The sequence below is a fragment of the Artemia sp. Qi Xiang Cuo genome, chromosome 11 (assembly GCF_049724085.1).
Source record: "Artemia sp. Qi Xiang Cuo chromosome 11, ASM4972408v1, whole genome shotgun sequence".
Classification (NCBI taxonomy): Eukaryota; Metazoa; Arthropoda; class Branchiopoda; order Anostraca; family Artemiidae; genus Artemia; species Artemia sp. Qi Xiang Cuo.
The window spans coordinates 55,837,338-55,848,522 of record NC_142804.1 but is presented as its reverse complement, the minus strand read 5'-3'; the positions used below and the strand labels follow the sequence as shown (position 1 = coordinate 55,848,522).

General features: G+C 35.1%; 1 protein-coding gene across 1 annotated transcript in view; it reads left to right on the top strand.

The window, feature by feature from the left end:
- The first annotated feature begins 5,109 nt into the window (after window positions 1-5,109).
- The window catches only part of Shab (potassium voltage-gated channel shaker cognate b), a 251,737-nt gene continuing 245,661 nt past the window's right edge, over window positions 5,110-11,185 (top strand). Inside the window, exon 1 of the mRNA XM_089096523.1 lies at window positions 5,110-5,971. Within this exon, the coding sequence (XP_088952649.1) occupies window positions 5,110-5,971 (862 nt within the window). The remainder of the gene's footprint in view (window positions 5,972-11,185) is intronic.

The following is an 11,185-nucleotide window of genomic DNA, read 5'->3' as shown; positions in this document are numbered from 1 at the left end:
GTATCGACCCAGTGGTCCTAGAATATCGTGGGAGGTATGATTCAAACGGAAATGAAAAGTTCTAATACCCTTTTTAATTGACCAAAAAAATGGAGGGCAACTAGGCCCCTTCCCACGCTCATTTTTTTCAAAGTCTTCCGATCAAAATTTTGAGATGACCATTTTTTTCAGCGTGGTCGAAAATATGATAACTATGTCTTTTAGGATGACTTAATTCCCCAAAGCCCCCGGGGGAAAGGGCTGAAAGTTATGAACTTTACCCAATGTTTACGTATAGTATTGGTTATTGGGAAGTATACAGACCTTTTCAGGGGGGATTTTTCCTGGTAGTGGGGGTCGGGGGTTATATGGGAGGATCTTTCCATGGAGGAAATTTTCAGGGGGGAAGGTACATTGCTATGAAGGGGACGCCTGATTCCCAGCATTATTTAAAAAAAAGATCAGAAAAAAAAAGGTTTTTCAACTGAAAGTAAGGAGCAACATCAAAACTTAAAACGAACAGAAATTATTACGTATATGATTCGGTTTGCCCGTTAGTCAATATCTCGATCTTTAAGCCAAAGATTTTTTAGTACTTTCATAAGAGATTCTCTAATTAACGGCCTTTGTGATTAAGGGGTCATTCTTAAAGAATTGGAACAAAATTTGAACTTTAGCGTAAAGAGCGAGGTATTGACTAGGGGGCGAACCCCCTAATATACGGGTTAAAAATATACGAACATAGAAGCTTGTTACGTAAGTTAATTCGCAAGTTACGTATATTTATTACTAATAAAACGTTCGTAAATAAAATTTAACAACTTTCGAGAAAGCCATTTAATCAAATAAAAGTAAAATTAATCTACAAATTTTGTTTTAATTATTCACGTACGGTGAGACAAAATCAAAACCTGCATTACTTCAAAAGCATTCAAAAATAAAAAAAAAAATTTTTTAACTGAAAGTAAGGAGCAACATTAAAACTTAAAACGAACAAAATTCTGTATATGAAAGGGGGTGTCCCCTCCTCAACGCCTCGCTCTTTACGCTAAAGTTAGACTCTTTCTAACAACGCTATTTTTTAAAACAATAAAAACTTTAGCCTTAAGAGTGAGGCTTTGAGGAGGGGACAGCCCCTTTCATATACGGAATACTTTCTGTTCATTTAAAGATTTAATGTTGCTCCTTACTTTCAGTTAAACAAACTTGTTATTTTTATTTAATTATTTAAAAGTGATGTTATGCGATTATTTTCATCCAATCAAAGGCTATCCCACAACCCTATTGCTACAAATTAGAGAAAAATGGTACTGTTTCTAAAACCCACCATACATGCGCATGTGCTTGACCGTGCCTAAGCACACTGGCCCAAAATAGCGATACGTACGGTGGGTTACGTTTTTTAAATGACTGTGATACGTGTGGACTACGTTCGCCACTCTGTTTTAACAATCTATGAAGGACTATTAAAGATAATAATATGAAAGATTCACATAAAGTGAGTTTATCACTTCACTGTGGTCAGTATTGTTTAGGTTTTGACCAACTATTTTTCTGGAGGGAGGGGCCAGTAAAGCTGAAAGAAGGGGGGTCCAAAACCTCCAAACGTAAGTTTTAAAAATTCCTACTGGAAATTTCCCCCAGAAAAGTTTCTATCCAAGGAAAATTCTCCCCCCTCTTCGCATAAGATTGCCATGAAAAATTTATGTTCATTGCGAATAATAAATACTGTATGGAATAATGTGTGCAAATTGTTGAATTTACACCCCTTTCCCTAGGGACTATGGAGGGTCATTTCGCCACCAAACACAGTTATTGAATCTTTCAACTATGCTGAATTAAATTGCCAAATAATACAAAATCCTACATTTTTGTAGGTGAGAGCTTGAAAACTCTACAGTTGGGTTCTTTGTTATGCTGAATCTGATGGGGTGGTTTTGTTAAGATTGCTTAAATTTCTGGGGGTGTTTTCTCCCTTTTTCGAAAACACGGCAAATTTTCTCAGGCTCGTAGCTTCAGAGGGGTAACATAAAACTTAATAATTTTCTTAGGGAGTAAATTTGAAAATACTAAAAAGTAGAAGCAATTTTTTTAATTATTGACAAGGTTGTATCCAGGATTTTTCTTCAAGTAGCGGTAAAAAGATCTTTATAAAACATATAAAAAATTAGTTTAAATGGATTTTTGTTATATTTTTACCTGTCGGAAGAATTTTTTTTATGGAGGGGGTTTAAAACCCGTACCCTCCCCTTCTCCCTGGATACGGCCTTGACCATTGATATATAGTTTCAGATGCAAAAACTCTCGGCAAGCAATTAATGATGAATTACTTGCTGGTCCAAGGCTTCAATAAAATAGCACTGAATTGAAAATGGAAATCCTATTTTATTATTGTAAATAGCGCCGTTCTAATTACTATTGTAATTAGAATAGTAAATAACACTGAAATAAAGGAAACGAGTCATGTTTTACCTGGTTTATTTCTTTCCTTTTCGACCTTTTATAAAAGGAACCAGGGATCCGAAACATTGCTCTATTGATTTTCACGGACTGAATTTGTCCCTGGAATACAGCTGGAAAACGAAACTGTAGAAACATTTTCCTTCAGATAAAGATGCTGAATAAACTTTGCCTAAGTATTGTCACCGGAGTTTGATCAATAAAGTCTAAATGTAACTTTGAAGATTTTAGCATTGTTCTGACAGACATTTCTGGTGGATAGATAATGAATCCAATTCTTTCGATCATAAAAGAAATCAAAATTGCTTTAACAAACTTTGAAATATGAGGTTGTGTACTCAGTACTCCCGAGCAAGGTGTTGACACACTTGCTCTTAGAAAAAAATTTAACCACAGGTGATGGGAGAAGTTTTTTCCCCTGTGAGAAATTCCTGGAATATAGCGTGAGGTTTTATGATATCAAAGTAATTTTGCCCTTTTCTGGCAAACATTTTCTATAGCTGCTTTACTGTTCGCTGAACAAATATAGTTGAAAGCATTGGTTATGTATTTCATACATCAGAGAAGCCTTAATAAAAAAAAAAGTAAAATACCAGATGCTGCCCTGTAAAATCATGGCTTTAACTTTAATAAAGATATCTAAACTTAAATCCAACTACAATTCAGGAAAAATATACCATGACAAAGTACACGCACTGGGGATTTATAAAAAAAAAATATCAGTTCTGCATGAACAGGTTTGCCAGGTGATTTTCAATTTCACCAAAGTAGCTTAACTTCAATTGTGTTCCAAACGGCGGCCACTATAGCCAAAAACTGTCTATACTGGGCAAGAACTGCAACCTTTTGATACAAGACCTACATCATTGATCGATAATTCCCAAAAAAGTGTTTCTAGAAATTTTAGGGATTTTTTTATATTAGGTTCCATTTGGAAATGCCGCCTATCATCTATAAGAAGAAACCGATTGAATTATGTTTGTACAGAAGAATTTTAGAAAATAAACAAATCGGAGAAATAACAAAAAGTAGCGCATATCTTGATAGCAGTTGGTAGAAAACCAAAACGGGAGCGATCAGTGAAATGGACGCCTGGCGACAAAGATTCCATTATCTTTCATCAGTCTCATTGTTCAAGTCCTGAAGTTGAATGGTCTAGGTCAGTGGCTCTCAAGTGAATTTGGGCCATACCCCACCTAGGTATTTCTAAAATCCCGTTGATCCCCTCGTGATATTAAAATTTTTATTCGAAATTTCCTGTCTACATACTTGAAAGAAGCTTAAAATGCAATTAAAATAAAAAGTTCAAAATAGGGATAAAATCCTTTTTAATAGACAGTGTATAATAAATTTCACAAAAAAATACCAGATATTTCGGTCACATATACAGTGACGGTCACTGACAGTCAGTTTTACTACTGATGACGGTCACAGTATATGTGACCGAAATATCTGGTATTTTTTTGTGAAATTTATTATACACTGTCTATTAAAAAGGATTTTATCCCTATTTTGAACTTTTTATTTTATCGTCATGGAAAGGCAGTGTGGTCTCCGAAATTATCTACGTAAAATGCAATTAACTTTGTATCTTTTTTGGGTCGTCCTCTAGGCATATTTTATGCTAATAAAAAATACTGTCTGAATACAGCTCCTTATATTCAATGTACAGGCTAACATTATTGCAATACTGTCCTTTATTGTTATTGCTCTTCAAATGAATTTTAATGCGGCGTCACTCACATGATAAATGTTATTTATTTTTTCAAAATTCAGCCTCTAAAGTATTGTCAGCCGAAGGATACAGGTCCTACCCATGACCCACCAAAATATTGCCATATCCCACTGGTGGGGCCTGGGCGCCATTTTGGGAATCACGGGTCTAAGTTTTTCTTAAGATCTCAAAGCGACGATATTGGATTCTCTAGTATTTGTACGCTACTGTTTTAATTTTTATATATGCCTTCCATCTTGTCGCAATAATATCAATATTATTTATTATACAATCAGCTGTAAGGTTACATCATTCTCATTTTTCAAGTCTCTGGAAGTTGAATAATCTAGGCCCTTTTTAATATCTGAGAGCGAATGTGTATGATTATTTAGTATTTGGTGGCTACTTTTCAAATTTGGTTAATGTCTTCTTTAATATTTCAGTTCATTGAATCAGTACTATTTATCATAATATCAGCAGTCCCGTAGCATTTTTTTAAAGTCCTGAAGTTGAATAGTCTGGGCCCCTCTTAATATCTGAAAGCGAGGGTGCATGATTCCCTGATATTTTTAGCCAAATTTTTTAGTTCTGTTTCATGCGTTCCTTTACATTTCAGGTCATTGAAATAATATCAATATTATGTATTATAAAATTAGCAGTCATGTCGTATTTTTATTTCAAGTCCCTGAAGTTGAATAGTCTGGGCCCCTCTTAATATCTGAAAGTGAGGGTGTATAATTCTTTGATATTTGTAGCCAATTTTTTTGTTTTGTTTCATGCGTTCCTTTACATTTCAGGTCATTGAAGTAATATCAATATTATGTATTATAAAATCAGCAGTCCCGTGGCATTTGTTAAAAGTCCCTGAAATTGAATAGTCTGGGCCCCTCTTAATATCTGAAAGCGAGGGTGTATAATTCTCTAATATTTGTAGCTGAATTGTTTAGTTTTAGTTCATGTGTTCCTTTGCATTTCAGGTTGTTGCAGTGATATCAATATTATTTATCATACTATCGACTGTGGCGTTGACCTTGAATACAATACAGAGTCTTCAGGATCATGACGCAGAAGGCCTACTTATGGACAATCCCCATTTATCATTAGTAGAAGCATATTGCATAGCATGGTTTACTACGGAGTACCTGCTTCGCTTTTTTTCATCACCGAATAAGTGGAAATTTTTCAAAGGTGGTATGAACGTGATAGATTTACTTGCTATTTTGCCTTATTATATCTCGTTTCTTATTGAAAGTAACAAACACACTGAACAGTTTCAAGATGTGAGGAGGATTGTTCAAGTATTTCGAATTATGAGGATTTTAAGAATTTTGAAATTAGCCAGGCATTCGACAGGCTTACAAAGTCTGGGCTTCACGTTAAAAAATTCGTATAAAGAGCTTGGATTGTTAATGCTATTTTTAGCGATGGGTGTCTTAATTTTCTCAAGTTTGTGCTATTTTGCTGAGAAAGACGAAGCAGGCACCGAGTTTACAAGCATACCAGCGGCCTTTTGGTGGGCAGCAATTACAATGACAACAGTTGGATATGGTGACATTTACCCAATGACGTGGCTGGGAAAAATTATTGGTGCCGTTTGTTGCATTTGTGGGGTGTTAGTTGTTGCACTGCCTATTCCAATTGTAGTAAACAATTTTACGGAGTTTTATAAGAATCAAATGCGTCGTGAAAAGGCGATGAAGCGAAAAGAAGCTTTAGAGAGAGCGAAACGTGAAGGCTCCATAGTTTCGTTCCATCATGTAAATCTAAGGGATGCCTTTGCAAAGAGTATGGATCTCATTGATGTTATTGTTGATACAGGTAATTTTAATTTATTTACTTTTTGAATACCAGTCTATATTGAAAAATAAATAAAGAAAAGAAAAACAAAACGAACAACTACATTAACCAAGGCCGTATCCAGTAGAGGGGTTAGGGTTTTGAACCCCCGAAATTTCTGTCCGACTCGTATAAACATAACAAAAACGCGTATAAACAAATTTTTTATGTATATTTAAAATTTTTTGTGTAAACTCCCCCAACCCGAACGAAAATCCTGGATACAGCTTTGATAAAAGCATATAAGTGTAGCTTGACACAATAGAAAAAAAATCGATAACTCAATTATAATAATAATAAGAATAAATATGAGTATTATATTATTATAAAATAATAATAAGAATAATAATAATAAATAATAATAAGAATACTGGGTGACCTTCTGTTTTCTTTTTACGTTTTTCAAGAAGTTCTGAAATTGCGATTTCTAGATCTGCGATGCTATATTAACTAGTCAATCTGGAGTTGTATCCATAGTGGTTTGTGGAGCAAATAATTGGCTAACGGAAAGAGGTAGAATGGATTTTATCTTTCTAATAGGATCATACTGGCTCATTGTTTTTCTTCTTTTTTATGAGCTGGCAAGACGTTTTCTACCACTTTTATTCCTACATATTGTCCTCGTAAAAGAATAGGTATTCATAAACAACGTTTCAAAGATATTTTAGTATAAATGCTGATGCAGAAGAATCTTGGTGTTTTCAATTAAAATGTAAAAGTCTAGGTACTTCTTTTAGGAAAATATAGTTTTTGAAAAAAAATAAACAATCTTGGGGAATCTTTGATCAATTGACTTGCAATGTCAGAATCCGAATGTTTGATTTTTTTTTGTCTGACTAAAATCAGGCCTTTGGCCCATTTGTTTGGCCCCTTTGGCCCATTTTGGTTAGTTGTCATTTGGCTCTCAGATCAAAATTGCTACTTGTTAGTTTTTGGATCCAAAGGCATCTGAAGTTAGGATGGTAGCTTGCTCCGATACCCCTTGAAAAATAATAAATAAAGTAAATGCTGTGATTTTATCTTCCTATATATTAGATTTTACTAGAATCACTCCTTTTTCTGCTTCTACTTAAAATAGAAATGCTCAAATTAAAGAATAAATTTCACTTTTTGTTACTCAAGTAGTAAATCCTGAATATTACTGAGTACTTATAAATACTGAAATACTTAAGAGAAATTATTAAAAAATTGTGGTATGCCATCACTTTTTGGCCGTTTTTAGAAGTCTGTGTAATCCGAAGTCCAAAAATACAAGTGCCTTTTTACAGTTGCTAGACTTTTTTTTTTTTTTTTAGAGAGAGAGGGAAGTTTATAATAACAACAAAAACCAAAAAAGAACACAACAGAGAAAAGAAATTCATAGCAGATACTACAGATTTTAACTCATAACTCTGTCCCTTACTATATTCTCACATTGGTTCTTCTGTTTATTCAACTGCTTTAACTTACAGTTATAATAAAGTGTTGTTACTAGACCCATCCGATTTTACTGTGAATACAAGAACCTAAAGTTTCCATAATGGCAATGTGAATCTGGCTGCAGAAAGAGAGGGGGCCAGTAAGAATCCCCCGTACAGAAAAAATCCATTCCCTGGACTCTTCTCTAGTGTTGAAAAAAAACCGCTTCCCTGCACTCTTCTTTAGTGTTGAAAAAAATCCCTTTACTGTTGAAAAATAAGGACCTATTTAGGCCCCTCTGAAGAAACAAAAAATCTGATTCCTTCTCCATAAGGGGCAGATCTATTCTAACTAATGTTTTAGTATATATATATATAATATATATATATATATATATATATATATATATATATATATATATATATATATATATACATATATATATATATATATATATATATATATATATATATATATATATATATATATATATATATATATATATATATATATATATATATATATATATATATATATATATATATATATATATATATATATATATACGTATATATATATACATACAAATATACATATATATACATAAATTAAAGAGTTTTTTTGCAGTTGTTTTGTATTTTCTAAGATTTTCAAAAAATTCCTTCTGATGATTTCGGAAGTTCTTTGAAAGTATTGATTCTTACGGGAAATAATTCAGAAGAGGTTGAGTCCACTTTTGATCGTTTTGAAAGGTGGATTTATATACTGAGGGGTACACGTTATTTGGGGTATACAGATACAATTCTTCAGTCGATTTAAAAGTGTGCTATAAATTTCCTTGGATATTCGGATTTAAAATGGAAAAAGGTTACGCAATATTTGGGTGTAACAGAGATACAGAATATTAATTGGTAATTTTGAATCCAGGTGACCGATGACATTTGAACGCAAATTTGAATCCAGGCGACTTGAACTAAAAGTTGCCATTGCACCAATCACTAGTGACTACCGTTGAAACCTTTCACATGACTTGTGAAAGAGGTCTTGGGCGCCAGACCTCTATAATGTGACAACTAGATGATCAAAAAGACACAGTCAGTTTGACAATAGTTTCCGACTATATCGACCACGCTGAATCTGAATATGGGTGGTGGCAAAGCTGGAGGTGACGGCTTAACCTTCTAAACTCCAAAAAACACCCTTTTTTGTCCTATAAAATGTGTACATACTGTTTATTTTTTTTAAGTTTGTACCACTCCAATTTAATTGCATGACATCTCCTATTATTCCTCATATGGTCGTATTTTAGAAAATGTTTTTTTTTTTTAGATACCTTGTATAGTCACGGAGATATAGGATAATATTTGATAATTTTCACTGAAAATCTCAAAATTCAAATGTTTATTTCAAGGTAAAGCACTTATCTCTTAACTTAATATATTTTTAGGATTTTTCATCTTTTACCAGAATTTACCTTGGATATTGAGCTTCACATTGCCGAACATTTCCAAGCTCCAGCTGTTTGTTGAAGCTGCACAGAATTTTTTTTTAGGTGTAAGACAAAAATGTATGCGAAAATGTATCTTTGCCAAATAGTCATATGACACAATACTCTACGCTAGAATTTAGCGTAGATTCCAAATATCAACGTTAATTTTCAACCCAATATTAAGTTCGTTTGTTATAGGCTAATTACTTATTTGTAGGCCATTTTTTTTTTTAAATGGTACAGCGAGACATGTTTATATGCTAAATTTTGACGCCGAGTCTAACGGTAGTGTTGACTTGGTCATCGTGTTTCAACTTTAGTTGCTATATACTATTTAATTTGCTATAAGCTCTGATTTTCTTGAAGTACTGTACATCTATATAAAAATACTTGTATTTTTATTAAAATACTTGTATAAAAATACTATTGGGTTGAAATTAATTGAGTAAAAATACAAGTAAAGCCTGTCAAAATACAGTTCCCGCGCATCCCAACGGTTTTCCCCAACGTACGAAAAAAATCCCGCTAATCCTCGTCTGAATCGTCGCTGTCGGCACCACATCGCCCACCACATGCGCAAAGAATGTCGCATGGCTTTATCCCCAAACAAGGGCACTTTTTACTGCACACAGTTTTACAGTAACAAAAGGTCGAAGCCTTGTTGACAGTTAGAGGCCAGGGGGTCAGCGCTGAAGTCACTGGACTGACTCCTAAAATGTCGTGATGGGTCCAGCCAACCTCAAGTGGGTTGAAGACATAGGGCTTAGGAATCACAGCCTGAAGAATAATGCTCCACTGAAGTATAGCTATCTTGACGTGATATACGAAAGAACCATCTGTTGGGGGCAAGCTGTTCAAGTTCTTTTTTCTGGGAAATAAATGAATTCGGAGGTCATTGAGAGAATCAAATTCGGACTGTTTTTTGCTATATACCGATACAGCCAATTTTGTACAGATACGCAAGATTTCGGGCTCGTACATAATGATGTTTCGGATATCACTCCTCACTTTCAGTGTAAGATCAGCAATTTCTTGAATGAGCTGTGATTTAACAGCAGATGTAGCAAATGTTTTTTTGCCCTTCGAGAAGAAAAAACTGACCGTATCACATCCACTAATGCAATGTAGCAGCCCTATTGACTCTACAACAGCCCACAATGTTCTGTTCACAATTGTATGGATCGGAAAGACTTTGTCACGGAACTGAACGTAGAGCTCGGGTTCATAGCCCGGGTCGCACCTGCAGAGGAATATTTCGCAATAGTTCTGTAATAGAATGACCACAATGTCTGTATCATTCGCTTCAACAATTACTTGGGAACATCCATTTCTGTAGCATTCAGCAGCATGGAGAGCCACACGCGTGTTGGCTTCTTCATGTGTGCTGCACTAAGGTAGCTTCGTAGTCCGGGTTCGGATCTAATGTCGTTTTGGATGGGACCAGTTTTAGGACCTTCATTCTGTCACTGAATCCGCCAGAGAGGTAAATGGTAAATCTTATTTCAGAAAGACAGACATGGCTCCACAATTCAAAAATACATTCGATAAGTCTTGACTTACTCTCTGACTGCATAAGCAAGATATCCCAGTTTTCTAGCACCATGCTCTTCGTAACGATAAAACTCTTCGTCACTGTATTTCCTCTCCGCTCATGACATCCACTACTGTCTTTTAGAACAATAGGATGCCCGGACATGTTTGCAAGGCCAAACACTCCGTCATACCGATCAGCTACAATATGCAGCTCGGTTGTAGATTTTAGGAGTCGATTTAAGATCCTTGCAAGGATTCGTTTCGAAAATGCCTCAACGGTTTCGGTTTGTCTGGCACTTGCGACCAGATTAACGGCATGAAATCTACCACCACACCAGTTTCCGTTACCGTGTTAATCGGTACTTCGCTAGGCCAACTTTCTGAACTTGCAGAGGTGCGAAAGAACTCGAGAAAACTTGACTTTGTACTCGATCGAAGTTTAATACGTTCACCAGCTCCTGCTTTAAATATTGCTGGGGCGTAGGGCAAAAGTTCATGCGGCATGATCTTACTTAGCATCTCAAGCGTAGATTCTTGACTAGTGCCAACAGTAACAGCTTCCAATTCAGCATGAACGCTGCTACCGGTCTTGGTTGTCGAGCGTTTGGCCTGTTTTGTTTCGCAATCCATAGTCTTTACTTTAACCTTGGTTTAAGTAACCAAGGAAAAACCTTGGAAAAGGGGTTGAGTTTTCCATCGAAGTATGCTTCCAATGCTTTTAAACCACTAGCACGTGCACCCAGGAGGCTCTTTGCCACTGCCTCATCAGCGACTTG